The sequence below is a fragment of the Mauremys mutica genome, chromosome 13, assembly GCF_020497125.1.
Source record: "Mauremys mutica isolate MM-2020 ecotype Southern chromosome 13, ASM2049712v1, whole genome shotgun sequence".
NCBI classification, from domain to species: Eukaryota; Metazoa; Chordata; order Testudines; family Geoemydidae; genus Mauremys; species Mauremys mutica.
In genome coordinates, this window is record NC_059084.1 from 49179955 (window position 1) to 49204074 (window position 24120).

A 24120-nucleotide genomic window follows, 5' to 3' on the forward strand; every position below is an offset into this window, starting at 1 on the left:
GGAGTTATTATGGAGTTTGCACCAATGTAAGGTTCGGATTTGACCTACAGTACTCATTTCTCAAAGAGAAGAATGAGATTTTCAAAGACAAAGAGCCTAAATTTCCCACTGGTTTATACCTCTGTAAACAAATAAACTTCAATGACTGTAAAACATGTCTGAAAAAATGGGTCCAAAGATTATTTTTAAATTAACAGAATATAGCGTTAGAAGCTCAGGTGGTGTAATTTATAATCATTCCACTGGAATCAATGAAGAGTTAATTCAAACCAGCTGAGAACCTGGTTTGTATTTTTAATTAGCCTAATTTTGATTGTGCCTGCCATGTATGAGATAAGATAAAATAATTCTTCCATGACAATCAACCTTTTTTTGACAACAACTAGTTCATTAATGGAGACAAAAGATATATTTTCATATATTTTTAAATCAGCTACGTTACAATGAGAGAAAGCGAGGGAACATGAATTAACATGAACATCCCACAGGGAGTTGTAGACTGGTGCAATTCATTATTTCAATCCTTAAAGCCAAGCCAGGAATTTTATTATGAAGTAATTACAATATGTCTTGTTTCCTACTGAGAAAACATATCTACATTTAACAATCAACAAACTCCCGTTCAAGCCTAAACAATGCCAAACCTATTTTTTCAACTTCGTCTGTCGCTCCTAAAGTCACCAGAGACTTTTCTAAAGCTAGACAAACACTGGTGTTTGGAATTAAATAAAAAGCAAGACTGGGCTTTTCAGACAAAATTCAAAACAGAATTGTTCTGAGCCTTTGTAAAAGTTGGGCATTTACCCCAATCTTCATTCTTTTATTTTTTCAACCTTGTCTCTCCTTATCTTGGACTCCTGTTAGCTCCAGGATATTTATATCCCATCTGCGGTAAGCCACTCGGTAAGAACCAGACTCCCTTCCTCACACACACTACCCTTCCCTCTCGTTAGCACACTTAGACCTCTTCAAGCCCCCCACCAATGTTTGCCAGGTATGCCCCCAGCGAAGGTTTGGATAGCGCTCACACATACCGTAGCGCAGAGATGGCCACCATGCCTAAGCAAATTTCGGCCTGCCTCCAGGATTAGTCACAAGACCCTGCTAACCATGCTCTCCCCACTCGGGCCGCGCTTAGCCCAGTCCAGAACTACGCTTGGTCGCTAAAGGCCCACATCGATATAACACTCAGAACCAGTCCGCGGCCACTGCCGTCACCCACCCCCCTCATCCTCGCCACTCCGCCAGCCCTATGTCTCTTGGTCCATGCACCAGAGCCCCATATGCAGAGATCTCTTCCTAGCTCCCTTGTCACATTAATGGCGGCACCCTCCTTTCTCAACCCCCTCTCGATCACCACCAACACAATTTGGGATGGTGAGGAAAATAATTTTAAACACCACAAGGGCTGGCCAGTGGGGATGGTGCCAGAGCCACCCCTGTGGGCCTACACTCCTTCCCCCTCGCTCTCGCACAAGTAACTAGGGCTTTATCTCTCCCCCGCCTGCCCGCTCCACACCTTTTGAGCCGGAATCAAGCGAACACATCTTAGGTAGCTTGTCAAGCCCTTTTTTACAGGCTACATAAAGAACTGTCCCACATGCATGGGATGGATTATTGAGTTGTCCTTTATACCCATTCAGTCTCCCTTCAGATAGACAGAGGTTAATGAAAAGAAAGAAACAAATGGAGGGAGTTGCCTAGGCCTGACAGATATTGGGCGGGGTTGTGGTGTGTGAGGACAGCTGATTATCACACCGGATGGAACTCACCACAGTGCAGAAGGCCAGCTCCCACACACTTGAGTCCAATTGAAGACCTCAGGAGAAGACTTTAGTGGGACACACCCTAGTGCATTAGGCTTTGTGTTGGCCATCTGTAGAGGGCAGAATCTCATTTATTAGTCCTAATTGAATTTTGGCCCATAAATCTTCAATGAGAGTTAATGTTCAGGGACAGATCTCCATTTCCCTTCTTTCCTCTTACACAGTAGACTAGGTTACTTATTTATTAAAAATTGACAACTTGGACTAAGTGAATTTCTGTGACGTCAATGGATTTACAACATAATGAATTTGTCCCTTTGTCTTCAGCTGTTTCTCTTCTTATCCCATCTTGAGGTTCAGTATGCATCTCAGCTGAGCCAGACATATTCAGAAAGTGGATATGGGCTCCGCAATAATACGAGAGCTCTCAGATATCTCTTTTCCCACTTTACAGGATTCCTTTTATTACAAATACCTGATTCATCCAATGCCATAGCAAAATAATATACCCAGACAACTGCTTTAAACTGCCTTGGATGTGAAATGAAACAAGCAAACCATGCTTGCTTCATCTGTGAACTAGTAAGCACCATAAATGTTCAGTGTTAGTGGCATACACAAACTATGTCTCCAATTCCTCTGTCCAGCACAGAAATTATAGACAAAGAAGCTCATGCGCTTCATTTAATCAGTATCTATTTATTTGGGAGCATTTCATTTTTGGCATCTAAATATGAATAGTAGCTCAGGATGGCAGTTACTCACAATACAAAGATTCAGTATAGTTTAGTGCAGTTCCTCTGGTAAATAAAATTAGAAAGGGCTCAGCTTTTTGTATATGTATCACAAAGAACCATAGAAATTGCAGCTTAATTTTCATAATTCCTGCTAGTTTCTGTCAAATATATTGTTTTAACTAAGGGCTGCCAAGCAGTCAATCTGAACCCACAAACGTATAAGCAAGTTCATTCTTGTTTGAAACCCAGTAGAAGAAAACAGACCCAGAGAGGGACAGATTTTCAGACAGTTAAACAAATAAATCAAGTGACTCCTATAAAAAGAAAATAGACTTCTATGGAAATTACTCTAAAAAACCTATAGAATCTATTAAAGAATAATATAATCCCTAAAGGAGTTTTAAACCAATCTATATCATTTAATAGAGATTTATATCACCTATTCATAGGGTTAGTTAAAAAATTCTACAGAGTGTTATTACTCTTTATTAAATCATATAGGACTTTTCCAGAAGAGTCATAACTACACACGAGTAAAGTAAATACATGTGCAAATAACCATCAATAGCCATGCGCACATGCAACTACACAAAGCACATGCACAATGCTGGTAACTGCACAGACATTCACACTTACCTACCTTGTTTAAAAATGTGACTCTGCTTAACTTATTGGCTTTGGTTCCTTCATCAGGAGTCGAGTATATATTATCTCCCAAAACTGGGGAGGTGGGGAGCAGAGGAAACAATTCTGAAATCTAGACATAACCTTTTTCCAGAAGAGTTTGCTCAATGGTGTGGAAGTAGGTGCAGATCTCTCCTTAGTCATGTCTTTAGGGGCTTCGGTAGTTGCTTGCTGTTGCCTGCTGCTCAGCTGCAGGTTCAGAGGCTTTTGCATTCTGCTTTGTCGTCTGTGATTCTTGAGTGGGAGGGGCATTTTTTCAGATTTTACATTGACAGAGGTGACAGGCTGTTGTTCAGCACCCTAGAGACATACACAAAAATCGTTACAGCATCATTAAAACTTTGTAAGGAAAACGGACTCAAAACACACTCAAGCATCACTCATGACAAGAGCTATGACCCAATAAACCATGATTACCCAAGAAATATAACATGGTGCTACACAACTTGTACAGCATCACTCATACAAATTGCATTGCCATACACTTCAGAGTTAAGTAATGCAGTGAACTCATGGCAAGGAAGATGTAAATGAAGTAGAAATCCATCCATTGCAAAGACTGTTAACTGTTACATTCATACATTGTGTCAGACTGGATGTGGCAGTGACCATTAAAAAATGACGGCATCATATATGGATGACTATAAGTAAACTTACTCACTTGGGTATTAGTTGTCTGTTGGGCCTCTTTTGTGGACTAAAGGGAAACAAAACACAAAAGCAAGTTTGTTTTGAACAATACCATTCTTCAGCTACACAGTTTAGGAACTGGTTGTATCTCTAATCATTTTCTTTTCAGTGAATATTTGTGTGTGTGAAAGTCCAGACTGTGGCTTGCCATGTTACATTGAATTGGACGGCCCTGCTTCTACCTACCCTTTTTAAGAAACAAGGCAGCTGTAGTTTGAGCAGCTCCAGCAATAAACCTTTTGCTTGACCTACAGGAATTGCCCTTTAATAGAGAATGATACACACTACATCAGCTCTACCTTACTGGAGTAGAGCTGGCTACTAAAAGGTGTTGGGCTTTCATACTTACTTTATGGAAATCACCAAACTCAAACTCATCCACTAGTACACCAGTCACCTTTATTTGGTGCATTCTGTGTCCTTTCCCCACCCAATTATTTATAGCTTTAGAAACACTGGAGTTTCATGTCAGGTGCTTTGTGGCCAGTTCTGGTGCATTTATTTTCACAGACTTGTAATTTCAAGAAAAAAAAATCTCCAACTCATTTCCTAGTATAAGTCATAACAAATTAAAAAAAAAGAGTAGACATAGCTTTTCAAAGGCACACATTTGTGTGTGTGTGCCTGCATATGCGCGTATGCACATACAACCCTCAATGCATGTGTACAAACCCTGGTTTATGTTTACAGATGGGGACTGTTTGCAAAATGGTGTCTTTGAAAATCTGGGTCTTAATTTCTGGGATAAGAAATGTTGAGTGATAAATGGCATACTGCGGTCTATATCTTGTAGCAAAATGCAGATAAGATATTCCAAATAGTGCTGCAATAATTGCTTAATCAGGCCTTTAAATGTAGCTGGATCTGATTATACTATGTATGGCTGATGTAGAGAATTGTCTAGGATGGATTTTGGGCTATATAGGGCCGTGTCATATTTGTTTTTAATTTCTGTTTTGAGGCCTGGGTAATATTTGAGTTATGCCCATTACAAATGACAGTGAAAGTAGATTTTTGTTGTTGTGATGATTGTTCAAGCATCAGGTCTTATTGCAGAGTTTTGCAAAGCACTGTATGCCCTAATTCAGTACTGAAGGCAAATGTTCTGTACTCTTGAGACCTTTAGGGAGTAACATTTACTCAAGTTCAGAAGGTCTGCACACACCTTTAAAGCACCTGTGTTTTGAAGTAAAGCTACGCCGGGGGGAGGGGTGGCGAAGAGAGAATGGTCACACAGTGGGGCATCTCTGCACTCTAAAGGCCATGGAGTGTGCCTGGAATATAGCATCTCTGAATATGATCAACAGAGCAGACCATTGGGGCAAACTAGGGAAGAATCCAGGAGGTCCACACTTATGTGGACCCAGGGGCTAGGAATTTCCAGTCTGTAAACCAGTGTTGTGGCTACAGAGAGGCGGCACTGGTGGTTGGAGGTTGATTCCATTGCCCCCACCCCTCCTCCCTACAGAGTTCCCTACCAGGGCCAATTTATAATTTTATGTAAAAAATCAGGCAAAACTCAATGGTCTTGGGTGGGATTTGCTTTTTGATTTGGGAGTTTGTTCACATGACAGGTGTGATCTTTGGGTTTATTGCGACACTGGTAGCCTTGCAGCATGCAGTTTATGCAACCAGATCCAAACTTCATGGAACCAGTTATCATGACCCTTGAGCTGCTTACTCCAAATTATAGGGAAGCTTATATTAGGAAATTCTGGATTCTGTAAAAGGAAGAGAAGCAATAAACTAGAATATAGGCAAATGCTCTGTGCTTCTCTAATTCTAGGCACCCTGCCATGCTGTTGGGAGATGTCTTGAAAGAACAGGTGTGAGTGTTCTGCTGGAGACATGAACTTCCCCTTTTGTGGTTAGCTCCAATGATCCAGAGTAATTTACAGAACTCCAGGGTGAATGCTGGAAGCTGACTTCAACTGTAGCACCTGAAAGTTAATTAACTATTTCTCGCCACCCGGATGGAATTTCATAAATCAATTAAGTTGTATTTAAAAACTAGATCTGAGCATAAAGCGACATACACTCAGGATCTGAAATTAGTGATGTGCAGATATTCAGCTGGGAGAATCCCATCAAAGCTAACAAAATCCCAGGGTACCAGGCTTAACATGTTTCCAGTTACTGCTCACAAGCAACATTTGAAACTTGTTTTTAAATATGCTTATTTTGACTAGAAGTTAGTGTTTATAGAAGTGACAGCACTGAAAAACAATGGATTTTTTAAAAAATCTCAACCATGGCTATCCTTTTTCAATTAGGATGGATACTTCAGGATTATTACTGAAGCTAACAAGACTATTAAATACAAAAAACTATGAGTAGCCAAGTGTTCTCAAAACGAAGTGTTCACAGTTACATTTCATTAAACCAATTAGCCATAATTTTAAATACATTAGTACTTTATCTAATTGCCTAAGAAGATGTGTCATGTTTAAATTACAGTTTGTCATGTCATAGGACCAGAAATTAAGGCATGAGGCACTCCATTGTTAAGGTACTAATGTCAGTAATTTCAGATTTTGAAGCAAACCAACACAAAGGACTGACATTTCTGTGCTGGCACAAAAGGTAATGTTTTGATTTGAGACCTCTGCCACAACTAACAGGGTAGAGTTTTAGCCTCAACTTTGAACTTTCTACCTTTTTCATTGGCGAGTGTCACAATTTGTAGTCCCAATATTACTTACACTTGTTTTATAGTGTGGTAATTTCTTATATATTTAAACACAAAACACCCCCACACTTTGAAAAACGCAATAAAGAAGTCCCCACAGAAGGAGGAGTGAGATTCAACATAAAAATATGCATTTATAAATATCTTTTAAAAACATATTAGCTAGTCATGTTTGACACTATGGGAGGTCTAGGGGGTAGACTGTGACAAGCTAACTTATTTTAAATGCATTAAATACTTTACACTATTTAAAAATTTGTTAGTTAAAACATGTTAGATGTCATGTTTTCAAAACATGACCTATTTTCCTAGTCTAGACAATGCCCAATAGTTTTAACTGCAGTGGAAAGACTGTCATCCCTTCCATGAGATTTAATGAGACTGAACATTTCCAGGCTAGAAAAAAATGAAGGAACATGGAACTTTTAGTAAACAGTGGAGAATACAATGTTCTTTTTCGTTTTCAAGGGGTTCCTCCCCACCTCTAACCCTTAACATAGCTACTTATTATAAAAGTCCCCTACTCCCAAAACATTCCAAGTGGGTGTCTATAGACACAATAAAATCAATCCCTGATCACTCTGCCGTCGACTCTGGAACTCCACCATGGCAAGAGGTGGAAGCGGAGTTGACAGGGGAGTGGCAGCGGTCAACTCACCGCCATCCTCACATCCAGGTAAATCAACCTAAGATACGCCGACTTCAGCTATTCATGTAGCTGAAGTTGCGTATCTTAGGTCGATCCCCACCCCCTAGTGTAGACCTCTGATTCTACATTCTTTGGGATATAATGCTACTGTTCTTTGCCTCCCAGCCACAGTGCATCACAACATAAATCTTGATCGTCCTTGTTGAAACAAAATCTTTGATTAAGATCTAACACACTGAATACTAGGACTGGGTTTGAAAATTCTCTGTCAACACTCCTTTTTCCTATGGAAAACTGGATTTTCAGCTACATGAAATTTTTTAAGGGAAAGTATCTGCTTTCCTCAAGTTTTCATTAGGAAAAACAAAAAAGATTTTCAACCAAAAACAAAATTCAGTTTTCAGCCAAAAATGTTTCACTTTTACAATGAAAATTCAAGCATTTCAGAGGGAAAATATCCCATTTTCCAACCAGCTCTACTGAATGCATGTTTGGGGTTATAGGCCCCAATTCAGCAAGGGATTTATGCACATGCCTTATTTAAGCATGTGAATAGACCAATTAAGTCAATGGGAATTTTTTCATTATCTTCAGTGGAAGTTGGATTGGGCCCTTAGAACTAGTATCCCATTGAAGGAGATCTCCCCCCCTGCATCCCCAGATTTCATTGTTTGTCAGTGCCAATCTTCTATGTATTCTGGTTATGGCCATTGTAAGTTTAGTTAGTGTTAATGACTTATTACAATAATACAAGAACATAGGTTTTAGCAGATTAGAGGGATTCTTTCAGAATCCTGAATTCACAGATGGTATATGAGGGAAGTTTTTCCATGTTGCAAAACATTTTTTCCCCATAGGTTTTAGGTATATGCTCATGTAATTATTTTTCAAATTATTTAAGGGTTGACCAGATTCCGATCTCAGTTGCACCATATTAAATCCAATCATTTTAATACTTCACCCTGTGAGAAGAGCCATCTGTTACTGCTCAGGGTTCCACTTTTGCTAGAATCATATACAGACCTTATGCCTAAAGAGTCTGCTAAATGTTTTGTGTCCTAACTTGGGACTCTCTGACTTCTTTTTCTTGGCTCCTTTAGCTCCTTTAGCTTGGGATTCTGCTGCTGTCTTCTGAGCGGGATGCCCACCATGGCCCTTTTCCACTTTGGATTCCTTTTGTGCAACAGCATTCATAGTCTATTACATACTCCATTTCCTTTAATGCATTATTAATTATACATAATTAACTATTAATTAATACATAAAAAACACTTACATGTGGTGTATTAAAGCCAAACATTTCATTTCATCCACCTGGACAATAACATGCCAAAAGAATGTTATATGTTTTGTTTACGAGTTATCTCTCAGTTCCCATGGACTTTGTTTTAGGTGAACAGTAGCAAAATTTGACAGTCATCACTTGGCAAACCTCTTTCTGTTACTTCAGTGGAATTCAGGTGATTTGAACAGAGTTACAAATGAGAGACGAATTTGTATGTGAATGTTTAATCTGAGTCCAGTGGGCCAAAGTCTGAATTAATTTACACCAATTAAATCCAGGATTAATTTCACTCCACATTAAACTAGTATAAATGAGATCAGAATTTGGCCCCAAATTCATCATTATGCTAAGGCCGCAATTCTACAAAGATTAAAGCATGTACTTAATTTTGAGCACAGGAATAGTCCCTTTGAGTTCAGATGGATTATTCATGTGCTTAAAATTAAGTAGGTGTGCAAATCTTTGCAGGGTCAGGGTTTATCTTTATTATTTAGGATTTTTCTAATGATGTACTGCTGATTATATAAAAAAGGTTTCTGAATAATATGTATAAACAATAAAGATGTATTAATCTTGCATTAATGCATTAATCTAAAATGCATGTGCAAAACATTCTGAGATATATGGAAATGTGTAAAACACTTATACAAATATCTACCAGTGATGTTGAAAAAAATCAGAGAAAATTAGGAAGTGGGCAGGTACTAACATACTTAAATCAGGAAGTAAATGTTTTAAAGTCACTCCATTGTATATTCCCTTAAGAGGACATTGCTTCTGGGAATGATCTTCCAATCTGAGCATGAATCAGGAGTATCCTACTCTCTGATACCAGAGCTAGAAGTATGGCTTCAAACAACTGGAATTTCCAGAGCAAAACCACTTACATTGACTGTCTGAGGAAGGCTGGTCTGTTAAAATAGCTAACCTGTCTGGGAGTCTCTGAAAACCTCTTGAGTGGAGCTGCATGAAAGTTTTCATTTGGAATTCTTAGATAAAAAATGGCTTTTATCAAAGCTGAAAACTTTCTTCAGTATTTTGGATGTTGTTGTAATTTTCCTATTTTTAAAAGGGGAAAAAAAATCCAAAATTTGTGATTTATTTCCAAGTTTTTAATCTTCCCACCCCAATCTTTCTCAGTGGCAAAATAATAAGAGGTGATGGGGGAAGGGAAGAGGAAGAGAAAGAATGTGGTGATGGTGGTGGGGGAAATCCTCTCAGACCAAGTTTTTCAGGGTTTTTTTCATGAAAAAAATTCTTGAATTTATTAATTAAAAATAGAGAATACCATGTTTTTGCAAACCATACATACAACTTTTTGGCCAATTCTATTCCTGACCCAAACTAACCCCATTAATATAATAACATTAATGCCAATACTCTTAAGATTTTTCCTTTATCCACCTCTTAGAAAAATTCAGCCATTTTATAAATGTATGAAAGTAAAGTGGTGTTCAATAAAAACATGCAGTGTATTAGACATGCTCTTTAAGATTATAGATTATAAAGCCAGAAGGGACCATTGTGATAATCTCATTTTAGGTGGGATGGGTAGAATGTTTTATTTTATTTACATTTTATTTTTTATTGAATATATTTAATTAAATATATTTATTTAAATCTACATTTGTTTTATTTGCTATTTGCAAATGTCTTGGGCTTAATTCTGATCTCTTATCCCATTGTAACTCAATTTATTGCAAACAAGGTACTCCTGATTTATATTTATATTTACATAAATGAAAATCAGGCCTAATACATTCAAAAGTATGAACATGCCAGATTAGACCAATCAAATCCAAAATGAAAACTACCAACTGATCACAGGCTTTTGACCAATCAGCGTTGACTGACTTATAGAAACCACAAGAACACTGAGTGATCCAGGTCCCAAAGCAATAAATATTGTTTGGTCTACAGTGCCATCACTTAAATTAAAGACACTATTGTTCACTGGATCATGCAGGATAATATGAAGTATTTTGCAGGAAGCTCTGAAGCCGACATAGAATTAGATATCATCCTGACACCTAGATCTTTCCTTGACATGTAGTTGCCCCTAACTGTTGCATCCTGTTGGATCTTTTATTATATGATAGTTGAGTTTGCTATTAAGATTAACAATGACCAGTTCTTCTTTACCCTTTTCTGTTCTGCAGTGCTCTTGATATTCCCATCGCTCTACTAAAGGTTTGAACATAATGGGACATGTTCAGGCGTTCTGTGAAGGGTTGAATAGGGTTGAATAGATGGTTCAGTTGAGGGCAGATTTGTTCCAGTCAAGTGGATAACTTTGGCCAATAAAAACTTGTAAAAAACCAACTAATCCTATGACAGTGTGATTCAACTCAACAGAAGAGGAAGGTGATCAGGAACAGTCAACATGGATTCACCAAGGGCAAGTCATGCCTGACCAACCTGATTGCCTTCTATGATGAGATAACTGGTTCTGTGGATATGGGGAAAGCAGTGGATGTGATATACCTTGATTTTAGCAAAGCATCTGATACAGTCTCCCACAATATTCTTGCCAGCAAGTTAAAAAAGTATGGATTGGATGAATGGACTATAAGGTGGATAGAAAGCTGGCTAGATCATCAGGCTCAATGGGTAGTGATCAATGGCTCTATGTCTAGTTGGCAGCCAATATCAACTGGAGTGCCCCAGGGGTCGGTCCTGGGGCCAGCTTTGTTCAACATCTTCATTAATGATCTGGATGATGGGATGGATTGCAGCCTCAGCAAGTTTGCAGATGACACTAAAATGAGGGGAGAGATAGATATGCTGGAGGGTAGGGATAGGGTCCAGAGTGACCTAGACAAATTGGAGAATTGGGCCAAAAGAAATCTGATGAGGTTCAACAAGGACAGGTGCAGCATCTTGCACTTAGGATGGAAGAATCCCAGGCACTGCTATAGGCTGGGGACCGACTGGCTAAGTGGCAGTTCTGCAGAAAAGGACCTGAGGATTACAATGGATGAGAAGCTGGATATGAGTCTACAGTGTGCCCTTGTTGCCAAGAAGGCTAATGGCATATTGGGCTGCATTAGTAGAAGCATTGCAAGCAGATTGAGGGAAGTGATTATTCCCCTCTATTCAGCACTGGTGAAGCCACACCTGGAGTACTGCATCCAGTTTTGGGCCCCCCACTACAGAAAGGATGTAGACAAATTGGAGAGAGTCCAGCAGAGGGCAACAAAAATGATTAGGGGGCTGGGACACATGACTTATGATAAGAGGTTGAGGGAACTGGGATTATTTAGTCTGCAGCAGAGAACAGTGAGGGGGGGATTTGATAGCTGCTTTCAACTACCTGAAAGGGGGTTCCAAAGAGGATGGAGCTAGGCTGTTCTCAACGGTGGCAGATGACAGAACAAGGAGCAATGATCTCAAGTTGCAGCCGGGGGAGGTCTAGCTTGGATATTAGAAAACACTATTTCACTAGGAGGGTGGTGAAGCACTGGAATGGGTTATCTAGGGAGGAGGTGGAATCTCCATCCTTAGAGGTTTTTAAGGCCCGGCTGGGTTGATTTAGTTGGGGTTGGTCCTGCTTTGAGCAGAGGGTTGGACTAGATGACTTCCTGAGATCTCTTCCAACTCTAATCTTCTATGATTCTATGATCCAAGTTACTTTGTCATCACTGTGCTGCACACAGTTGTGTGTCACTAAGACTTTTGGGGGGATATCCCATGGTTCTTGTGCTGCAGTAGGAAGAGATGTTCTATGATTCCTTCCCAGTGAATTGTGAGAGAATCTGTTTGTCCTGGGGGGGATTGTGTGAAGACCCTGGAGGACTATCAGAACTCAAATGCATCCTCACTGCAAAGTGGGTGGGTTACCAGTTTGAGATGAAGTGGAACCCGGACTCTAACCTGTAGTTCCAGCTGTGCCAGCTAGCTTGGGTTGAAAGCACAACCGAAGTTGGGTGAGGACACGAGTGGAGTTAGGGGCAATATGCAGGTAAGCGTATGGGCTAACTCTGCAATGAAGACACATACTTAGAGAGAACTTATTCTGTGGACAACGTGGTTGCACTATAAAAACCGTTCCCTGTTGTATTCATGAAGAAAAGCCTGCTCCTGCTCCCACTGAAGTTGATGATAAAATTCCCATTGATTTAACTAAGGGGAAGACCAAACCCTAACTGGAATTAGGGTAAAATTTTAGTACTCCTGTCTGCTGACAGGGTTTTTAATATGGTGAAAGTGGCAAAATTCCTGTTTTGAGCAAAATCATTGATTATGAATTCATCTCTATCAGAAATTCATTATTTGTTCCTCGCTCTTTTCCTACCAAACTGATTTTGAAATGGGAGGGGAGGAGGGAATAAAATTTAGTGCAAAACAAAACAAACACACAAAATGTTATCTTCTTTTTATTTTATTTTGTTCTTGGATTGAGTGAAAATGTGATTTCTCACCAGGAGTGAGGATTTATTTGTCTTGCCAATCTAAGTGCTTAGTCGTGGTGTTAATTCTATTGGAAATAAAAATGTGTTCTTTGTAGAAAGCACTCCCAGCAATCTCTGTATATTGTGCACAAAGGCTGATTTGCATATCCTGCTGGAGGCACCCGGACATGTTTACTTTTACAGGAGTGTTAGCAAACCAAACCCAAACAGCATATTTGTTTCCAAACTTCAGTGTGCCTATATCTACAGTCATATGTTGCAGAAATATCAGGCTGGTTTTCACAAAGTCAGGCATGCAACTGTCTATGTAGGCTGGGATTTGAAGAGGCTCCTGAGACAGCTAGGTATCCAAATCTCATTGAAATTCAATTGGATTTGGGTGACTTACTTCTGCTGGCTCCTTTGAAAATTTCATCCCTGGTAGTTAGAGGCAGTTGACAGAGTTGCGTGGACAAGTTAGGTAATTGTGTGCATGACCTATTACATGTCCAAACTGTCAAAGTTGGGCTGGTTGTTAAGAATTAAAGGGACATAAAGAATAGCAGGAAATTGGTATAAAAGAAGAAATACATTAACGGTTATTTTTTATTACTGAATATACAGAAGTCCGATGCTACTTTTTAAACTGTTTTATTCTCTTTATGCTATTTCTCTGAATGCACTTGATAAAATCTAATTAATAAAAATACTGTAGGAGGTTATTTAGTTATAGTCATATGAACTGATTACCAGGTTCACCGGGAATTCCTGTCTAATTCACTCTGTCAATAGTTTTCCTGTAGGCTACTGTAACATTGCATTATTAATCTACATTATATATTCTGATGGTCCAATTCTGCCGCTGATGAAGCCATTATGATTTTTGACACTGACTTCAAAATGGGATCAAGAGCAGTCCTTCAAGGCATACTTGTTTCTATTAGAATGATTTGTGCTTTTAAAAACAACTTCCAGAACATATGCAATCTTTACAAATTAGATGTATACACTTTGGACAATGCCAGGTTTCAGATCTGCACAATAATAAGACTACTACCATAATAATGCTTCACAGAGCTACAATAATAACGATTCCTGGAGCTCACCCATTTGATGGGCCAATTTTTACTCTGTTACACCAGTGCAAATCCAGAATAACTCTTCTACCTTCAGCGGCAAGAATCTAGATGTAACAGCATGTAGAAATTGGCGCAACGGGCCATATCTTCAACTAGTATAAAGGAGTGTAACTCCAATAAAGTCTGTGCCTATGAAGGTTATGCTGATGTTCACGAGCTGCTAGGCGGTGGGAAGGCAATGTCACTGTAGGAGAGACTGCAGTCTGCACGCTGCATTACATTAGAAGAGTCTGGACATTCTTTCTACCCCATTTTAAATCATCATGGAGAAACTGACTCTCACCTCCCCATGTCCTCTAGTGCCTGAATAAATGAGGAAATTATACAGAGGTGGAGGGGGACAGAATTTACCTCACAAACCAGGAGCAGGGTGCAGGTTTAAGCTACTTAACAGGAATAGTACAGCCCCTCCAACAACAGCATGCTCCTAGTGTGGATACTTGTGACCAATGAAGGTGTCAGGTCTGGTCCCACTGAAATCACTGGACATCTTCCCATTGACTAAAATGGGAGTTAGATCAGACCCCTTGTGGGCATGTTCCCACAAATGGCATCTGGTTTAGACTCTAGCTCCAGGAAGAGCAGAATGTGTTGTCATCTTCCTATGGACCTGTTCCACAGCTGGCCACACCCTGCACAGAATAGCTACAGTTCTGCAGTGCTGAAGGACTTCTGTGACCCTCTATACAAACAGGTGAGAATGTCGCCCTGTATGCAAGGCCTCAAGAAAAATATCTATATTCACATTTAAATAATAGGAAGTGAAAACTGGCAGCTTTGCACAGCTGTATAAGCAAAATCATGAAGAAATCCTGACCCTATAATAGTTAATGGGAATTTTGCAATTAAATTCAGTGGGGCCAGAATTTCATCCAGAAACCCCAAACTCATCTAGTTTGAGAATCTAAATAACTTCCAATATAACAATATTACTATTTCAACTTCAAATGTCTAACTCGGGAAGTGGATTAAGTAGTACATTCAGCACAGTATTTGAAACTGAATGGAAAAAATAGACTAGTCTATGGTCATCTTTCTTCTTTTGTATTTTATTTCTGAAAGGTTACTGTTTGTTTCATTACAACAAACAGTAACCTCATGTACAGAGGAAGGGAAGGCACAGGAGAAGAAAGGATAGCATTGAAGCCAATCTGAGCACACTGTAATGATAACGACAGAGAGAAAAACATCAAGCAAACTGCCTACCTTGTCCTCAGAGTCACTTCTGGCTTCTGATTTGCTTGGTGAAACCTTAAATATTTGAGAAAACAAAATACTGTAATAGTGGATGAACTATGTCCAAATTCAGCTTCTTTCAATAGGAAGCATCTGAAATTTCATCAGTTAGTTAGAACCTAGCAGGCTTATCTATGACAATAAGGGAAAGAATACACATGCAACCTACAAATAGCAAACTCTATTTTGCTTTCCAAATGGGAAAGACTTATTGCATATTAATATGAGATGAATTCATTTCCTAAATGTAATTTTGAGACAGTGTCTGGAAAGATAAAAAAAAATCAAAATAAAAAATACATTAGACAAACCTGAAGGTTCTATTATTCCCTAAAGGTGAACCCAATCATGACCTCTGGCATTTGCTGTCCTTTTGCATTGCTAATTTAGTATTTTCATTACCCAGCTTCCCCTCTCATTAACAACTATGCTTCTTTGTACTTAATGGTTATCCTGTCCCTTCCTTGACTTACATTTGTGCTGCCAGTAACTGATGATTGTTTTGTTTGTATATTTAGACATTTTCAAAGCAAGTTTTAACTCACGGAAAATATTTTAACAGAACTGAATGACTTGGGTTCTAAAACAGTCTATAAGAGTAGAGGACATTTTCCTAATCAATACCATTAAGTAACTATTGCACAGTCTCTTTCTCTCCCTATCAATCTAAGCATTCTCTAAGGCAGGGGTAGGCAACCTATGGCACGGGTGCCGAAGGCGGCACGCGAGCTGACTTTCAGTGGCACTCACACTGCCTGGGTCCTGGCCATCGGTCTGGGGGCTCTGCATTTTAATTTAATTTTAAATGAAGCTTCTTAAACATTTTAAAAGCCTTATTTACTTTACATACAACAATATTTTAGTTATATATTAGAGACTTATAGAAAGAGACCTTCTAAAAATGTTAAAATATATGACTGGCACGCGAAACCTTAAATTAGAATGAATAAATGAAGATTCGGCACAGCACTTCTGAAAGGTTGCCGACCCCTGCTCTAAGGCATCAGTTCAGTTTTACAACATTAATCTTTGGTACCCGAGATAATGAGCATATTCGACATTCATAAATGCATATAGATTGGAATTTAATAAGCAGTCTTTGTTTTTAGGTGTTCCCTATAGAGCAAAACTGTAGGCAAAGACTTACCAGTGTTTTAAAGAAACTCATGACAGAATTATTGTTGTCTGTTGTGGCAAATGCCTTGGGGTTCTCTTGTTTTACTGCTGCCTCGTCAGTATTGACACCTGCTGAGCCTTGCTGCACGGCTTTTTGGTTGCAATCATCTATGTCCTAAAAAAGGAGCACAGTTTCTTCAGACCCAGCTTGTTTAATGTCCAGTGGAATGTAAAAGTAACACTTGTGATTTGCATCCTGTTGCTCTCAAGAGTCACAACCCCAATTCCAGCCATACTTATCCAGCCTACATATTCAGAACAATCGCGCATTTATACAAATCTTTTTGCCCCTCTCTTCTAATGTACCAAGCATTTGCAGTTGGCAAGAGGAACACTGTTCTGAGCTACAGAATATAACACAAATAGCAAGTAAAGTTGCATGCAGCATCCAAAACACCCCCCCTTTTCTATTAACGTGGCTTAGCACTTGTGAACGGTAACAAATGGCTGAGATTTTGGCCTTTGAAGCCGCAATGTCTGATTACAACATACAAAGAAAGCTTCTGCTCCTCAATATACTGCAATTTCCAAAAATAATTTTTATCTAGAAACCACAAACAATATTAAAAAAGCCTCTCAAACCACCAGCAAACATCAACAATAACTCTAGCTTTTTAAGCCACACAGAGCTGTCTCTCATGTATGAGGGGCCAGATTTTCCAAACAGTATGATCAGGACAGTTCTTCCTATGCTAACACTCAGAATTGGGAATCTATTTTCAAAGAAGCTCACTTCTCATATAGGCAGTGAATAAGGGCCAGATTTTCAGAAGTGCTTAGTAGCTGCCGTTGCACATTTACAGCCTGATTTTCAAAAGAGCGCAATATCCACCATGGTCTAAGGGTCACATTAGAAAATGTGGCCCTTAGACTGTGTTCATAATTTACAATTTTGGCACCACTGATGACTCATAAACTATCTAAAGAGCTGTGCAAAAAATTCACCTCCCCCTTCCCAAATATCTTTTACATGAAGACCTAAAAGGAATAACATAAAAGTGTGAGTCCTCACACATCTTTAGGTCTTGATCTTGCAATGTCCTAAGTGCATCTTGAGAGGTACTGACCATCCCCATCTTCACTGAAATCTGTGGACGTTGAACACCTTGCAGGATTGGGCTCTGGGCTTTAGGGGCTCAGTTAGCAGACAATTCAAATGCAGTGGCTCTCATTGTAACTAGCAAACAACAGTGTGATTAGCAAAGTGCAAGCAGACCAGTTAGGGATCTGCTCCTAGTAGATAACTTTGTAATTGTTAGCACTAAAGCAGCTAATAGATCAGTTAATCACAACTCTATGGATTTATACACATGCAAATGAGTGAATTCAATTTCAGTTTACAGTGTCTTACATATATACGACTCTTTGAACAATGATTGAGCATATTCTTCTTTCCCTCCTTTATTAATACTCAGGTTCCCTTTCTCCATTAATAATCTAATTTTGGGACTTGCTCCTGCAAATCCTACTTATGTGAGCAGTCCTGTTGCAGTAAGTAGGACTGATCACATGAGTAAAGTTTTTAGGAGTTAGAGTTTGTGATCCCACAAACAATAAGCCAGGTTCCTTCCCCTGTTCTAGCCTCTCCATAGTGCTGTCTGTGACGGCATCGAGGGCCAGAATCTGGCCATAACTGTTCAGCTGAAAAATCCTGGCATGGGGGAGTGCTCAGCTTGTGTTTCTCTGCTCAGAACAATAACAAGTGATGATTCAAACTGCACTCTATCCTGAGAAGGGAACACATCACAGAGACAGGCTGTTTCCTCAACTTCTCCCCTTTGGGGCTGCCCATAGCCACCTATCTTGAGGGAGCAAATTGTATTTGCCTAGTTTATCGATAAGAATATCATGCGAGACCGTATCAAATGCCTTACTAAAGTCTAGGTATACCACATCCACGGCTTCTCCCTTATCCACATAAGGGAGTATATGGGTGCATAGTTATCTCTCCCTTCCCTGGGGCCTCCACACACCTACTCTATGTGTTTAGGGCAATTCTGCACCTTTCCATGCTGCAAAAGGGAGAGGAGGAGATGGCCCAATTGTCTTCATTTCAAAAGCCTACATGAAGAGCAGCAGGGCGTAAAAGATCTATCAAGAACCTGAAAAAGAGCTCTGTGTAAGCTCAACAGCTTGTCTCTCTCACCAACAGAAGTTGGTTCAATAAAATATATTACCTCACCTGCCATGTATCTCTAACAGAAGATCACAGTGAGAAAGCAAAAGTCCCACCAGCTAGGTAGGCAGGTACACAGATGGGACTGCTGGATTGGGTGTGCAAAAGAAGTGTTCATACAAGCTAAGGTTGGGTTGAAGTTCCACTGAAAATTGGGCCCCATATAATTTTAATCCAGATAGTTTTCTGTACTTTCCTTGTATCAAATGTCTCTGATTAAGGACTGAGAAATGCTCCTTCTTTCTAAATAGATCATAATTATATAGTGGAAATCAACGCAGCCATGCCTATTTACACTAGATAAATATCTGGCCTTTGAACCCTCAGGTAATTAAGTTAATCATCCCTTGAATTTTTTTTAAAACCACTTAACAATATAGCTTGTTTTGTCCTTTTTCTTTAATATGTCATACATTTTAGTCTTTATATGTAGACACTAGGATCCTCACTCACCCCCCAATGTGTAAATTACGATGTCACATTGACTGTTCATTTGCAAAGTAGGCATTTACTTCTGTGCATTTTTCCACATGCAGAGTTTGGAAAATCTGGGTCCTAAGTTATCCCTGTCTTAACGTCTGGTAGTTGGAAATCAGGTTACTTCATGAAAAAAGTCACATAGCTAGTTACATATTCCATTTCCCAATCAGCTCTGGTGGTTCTGGACATGAAGTTATTTTCATACCTTGGCTTCTTGTTGTTCTAAGTTCTTGCTTGATGCTGATAGAGCGCAGAGATGAGATTTACATAGGATGTTTGATCCTGCACAATTGAAGTCAATGGCAGCATTACCATCAACATCAATGGACACAGGATTGAGTCTTTGCTGAGGTGCACACTCTGCTTTTCTGCATGAGGGAATGGCATATGGGGAGACCATGGTGTTATCCACACTATAGAAAGGAGATGCTCAGTAGCCGTTCATTTGGAAATGGGTATTTCTGCTGGGAGCAAGCGTGCAGCCCGGGATGCACTATACCCTCCCAGGATGAGTAGCCTCCTCACCAAACTGAATAGCTGTCTTGCCTACTAGTGACTCTATTAATGCACCACCCTCCTTTTCTCGTAAGCTCTAATTTACCGAGTGCAGTCCTTTGCTGTAAGGATGCCACCAGGCAGTTGTTCCCATTGTCAGTTTGCTTTCTTGTAGCACCATCAAACAAACTAGTATGAGATGCAAAGAAAGAGATTTTGCAGTTCTTAAATAATAATAATTAATAATAATATAATTAATAATTAAGTTTTGCCTTGAAAGTACCAACACAGTACACTAGAAAGACCAGCAGCTAGGTCAGGGTCCAAAGTACAGCTCAGAACCTGTTACTAACCCTGCCATTTCTTCTTGCTCTTCCTTTTCCATGGCAAACAGCACACCCTAATGGCTTTAAATGACTCCAGTCTGTCATGCTTGAAGGAATGACAACACATGCAAAGTCTGTTTAGAGATCAGATAACCAATATGGACCCTGGAGCCTTTAACGCTTGTGGGTTGTTTTCTGTTAAATGGGTTTGTGGAATTTTCTTTAATTTTTGCTTACATCTCAGAAACAAAGCTTCATTATTAAACATAATAACAAAAATTTAGAAACTGTCTTTTGCAAAAAAAATTCATTTTTTTTCTTGGAAATGTCAAACTTACAATTTTTTGACAATTCATATATTTTTTGTAAAAATAATTGGAAAAAAATAAAAAACATTTTATAAATTTTGAACATTCAACATTTTTCAACCAGCTCTCATTATAATCTACTAAAGCATGGCGAGAGAAGAGATTTCATGTGGGAATGATGTATGCAGTATTGTACCGTAAGTGTAGTCCATTCCTGTATTCAGTTCACTGATGTTCTGATTCAGCACTGTTTCAATGCATTGTTGACTTGGGGCCTAAGATCTTATCAGTTACTAGTTTTTTACCCTCTATTCCACACGGCTATTACAATGAAAAAAGGAAAGAAACCAGCAGAAAGAGAAATATTTCTGTACCCTTTGGTGACATATTCACTAATAAACTAAATAAACTAAAATTGAAGTGCATTTTCAAATGCATTAGGACATACTGCCCTTTTCACTCCCTCAACAAAGTTTACCTCCTCTCCAGGCTGTAAATATTGGCATTTTGAGGAGGTACTTTAGTGTCTAGGTAACTATAGTGATGAGTGCAGTACAGTGCAGACAAATGCATCTGAACTCATATTGATTTTTTTACTTATAGTTAGATCAAGCTGCCTGCCCCAGGGTGAGCACAGGAGCTCACTAGCCATTGGTGGTATCTGCTTCCTTCTGTGCTACAATCCTGCTTGATGGGTTGGTACATGGAGCGTCGGGGACCCAGCCCCATCTCCTCCCTGCCACTCCCATGGGTAGTGAGCACCTCCCCTGTGAGTAGAGGGAGGAAGGGGTTTTTGCACTCAGAGAGCACAGGGACTGAATTCAGCCTTGTCTCTAGATGTACTACATAAGTTGGGGCATAAGGAGGGTATGGAAGGAAGGTTCCTTGTGGCCTTGTACCTCCACTTCTTGTGGAGCAGGCCACTGTTAATTGCTCGGGGAGGGAGGATGTTTAGCATGAAGGCTGCTATATAGAGCTGTGCTTGAGTCCTAAAAAAAAAGAAGCCCTGATGTCACCACTGTGAGCCGACGTGCTCACTGGCAGCAAAAGGAGGACGAGGGGGCTCTATACTCCTGCCAGGACCCTTCAGCCTGTGCAGCAGTATGGGCCTCCCCTCACCCTGGGGGGAAGAAGGGGGCGTCTGCGGCGCTGACCATAGAGAAGGCAGGGATAGGGCACAATGAAGGGGTGCCCAAGCCTCCCCCTTGGCCAGCTCTGAGTGTAGACCCAGCAGCTGCCACCTCCCTTCCTGGCCATGCCTTGGTCTCCCCTCCTAGCCCACAGTGCCAGAACGCCAGCAGGGGCTCCCCATTGGGTGAGGACACAGGCAACGGATCCCTCACTGCAGAGCCACCCCACATGCTGGCTTGGGCATGCCCGTGATGAGAAGCCATGGCTTCTGGGTCACTGCTCAGAGCTGGCAGTGGAAGAAGGGCCTAGCCAGGGGCGGCTCCAGGCCCTGTCATGCCAAGTGCGTGCTTGGGGTGGCAAGCCACTGGGAGCGCCCTGCCGGTCGCCGCGAGGGCGGCAGGCAGGCTGCCTTTGGCGGCATGCCTGCGGAGGGTCCGCTGGTCCCGCGGCTTTGGCGTGCCTGCGGGAGGTCTGCCGACGCCATGGGCCCCGTGGACCCTCCGCAGGCAAGCCGCCAATGGCAGCCTGCCTGCCGTGCTTGGGGCGGCAAAATGCCTAGAGCTGCCCCTGGGCCTAGCATCCCTATCCCCCTTTTTTGTGCCTCCTGGCCTCCTTCATTGTGCTCCCCCTTCATTGCATCCCATCAGAAATACCAGAACACCATTCTGGAACATTCCAGCATCGCTCAAGTGCTGATACAGGGCCTGTCCACACCCCTTACACAGCACTGAGGGACAAGATGAGAAAGGGACACTCATGCAAATCCAATCACCAGAAATCTCTGAGTAGTAGGATAGGCTCTAGACTTGGGAAATCAGGGTTTGTTTCTCAGCTCTGCTATAGGCTTCCTGACAAATCACACAGGGCCAGATTTACAAAGGTTTTTAGGCACCTAAAAATGCAAATAGGTGCTTAGCTGTAGATACAAAAGCACCTTTGGAGATTAGGCACCTAACTCCCATTGGAAGTCATTAGGAGCTAGTCATCTATCTGCATCTTTAGGCACCTAAATACCTTTGTAAGTCTGGGCTTTAATCTCTCTGAGCATAATTCCTCATCTGTAAAGTGGGGATGACATTAATATTACATTTCTCCAACCCTTTGTCTGCCTTGTCTATTTAGATGGAGCTCTTCAGAGCAGGGGCTGTCTGTCTGCACACAGACACGCATGTACATACACATACTCTCAATAATTACAGTGCCCAGCACAAGGGGGCCCTGATCTTGGTAGTGGCCTCTAAGTGTTATTTCAGTACAAATAACAACTTATAATAATACAGTATATTTTCTTGAAACTGCTGTATGGATTTACCAGAGGCAGAGAAAACAGTGACACAAGAAGTAGTAATAGCCATTAGGAGATGATGTTCCCACTTACTTTTTTTTTTCAATTTTGTGCCTCAAAGAATCTTCAATAGGTGGTATCTCTGAAATACCTTGAGAGAAAGGACTAGCTGGTGTTATAATGGCACACAGGAGGTTTCTATCAACCTGCCATTATGCTTTTTTTTTATCAGTCTCCACTTTTTCAAAGAAATATTCCTTTGGGTCAAGTTTCTGAGATTTTCTTCCTCTGTATCATAGAATTTTAAAAGAACTATTTACATATGATTTACAAAGGAACATATATTTGTATGGGCAAGTGGTGGGCTGGGGGAGGAGGGGTGAGGAATTCTGAGCATGTGAAATCATGAATGCAATTAAAAAACTTTACCAGAGGACTTCTTTGGTGCTGTGAAGTGTGCACAGAGTGGGGTACATTCTTAGACCTGTATGCAAGGAGTTAAGGACACAGGTTTCATTAGCAATAACAGGATTTTACCTGCTTAAATCTCCAGCCACCATTTTGCAAATCTACCACAGAAAGATATGCATCACAATGGCTCAGAACATTTTAACAGGCTATTTAGAAGTTTCTTGAAAGAACCTGACACAATAGTTTGTACAGCTGCCAATTACAGGCCAAAGCCTTTCCAAGAACACTCTGTTCCCTGCAAAACACATGCAGTCTGTGCCAGTTTCAGTGGCCATTCTTCCAAGGATGCCATGTATATTGGTACTGGACACGTGATAAAAGCTAGCTCTCCTTCAGATGTGAAAGGGACAGTAAAGTGTGAGGCACCAGACCAAAAAAACCAGGATGCAGAATATACATTGCTAAGCAAAACTAGCCTCAGCAGAGCACTTAAAACGGGTGACATCAGCAAAAGAACTTCAGTGAGAATTGTTCAGTGACTTTAACCTGAGTTTCTCTCTCTCTCTGTCTCTCTCATACACACTCAAATAGAAATGAAAGAGAGAGAGACACACACACACAAAAAACCAAACACCATCATTGGTCAACTAGGTGTTCTACTTTCCTACATCCCTTCCAACGCATCTCATTGCTGGCCTGAAACACTCTCCTACGAGAGCCAGACTACACAGTGTAGAGAGAGGTGAAGGATGTAAAGAGCGTGAGGCACCATGCTACCCAGAGCCACCTCAAAACCCAGCATGCCACAAAGCACAACTAAATCCGCTATTACCCTTTCCCCCCAATAGACACACACTCGTGGCATAGATAAGCTCATATTTTCACATGCAAGCAACCAAATTGCATCAGCAAAATAGGTGCACATAGGGGCAAACAATCAAATTGCACTCACAGGAGACACCAATTTCTCTGGACAGTGGGCAGTTTCACACACAGTTACCTTTTTGTACTGTAATCACCCTTTTTGTATGAGGAGCTTCCCTAAACTATTAGCCTCCATCAGCAT

The 24120-nt window shown here is 40.5% G+C and overlaps 1 protein-coding gene across 1 annotated transcript in view; it reads right to left on the reverse strand.

The window, feature by feature from the left end:
• LOC123347573 (breast carcinoma-amplified sequence 1 homolog) overlaps nt 1-24120 on the reverse strand; it is a 31474-nt gene that overhangs the window by 2823 nt on the left and 4531 nt on the right. The window contains exons 2-6 of the mRNA XM_044984906.1: nt 16414-16557; nt 15237-15281; nt 8239-8388; nt 3849-3884; nt 3272-3487 (exon numbers count right to left, since the gene is read on the reverse strand). Coding sequence (XP_044840841.1) covers nt 3272-3487; nt 3849-3884; nt 8239-8388; nt 15237-15281; nt 16414-16557 — 591 coding nt within the window. The remainder of the gene's footprint in view (nt 1-3271; nt 3488-3848; nt 3885-8238; nt 8389-15236; nt 15282-16413; nt 16558-24120) is intronic.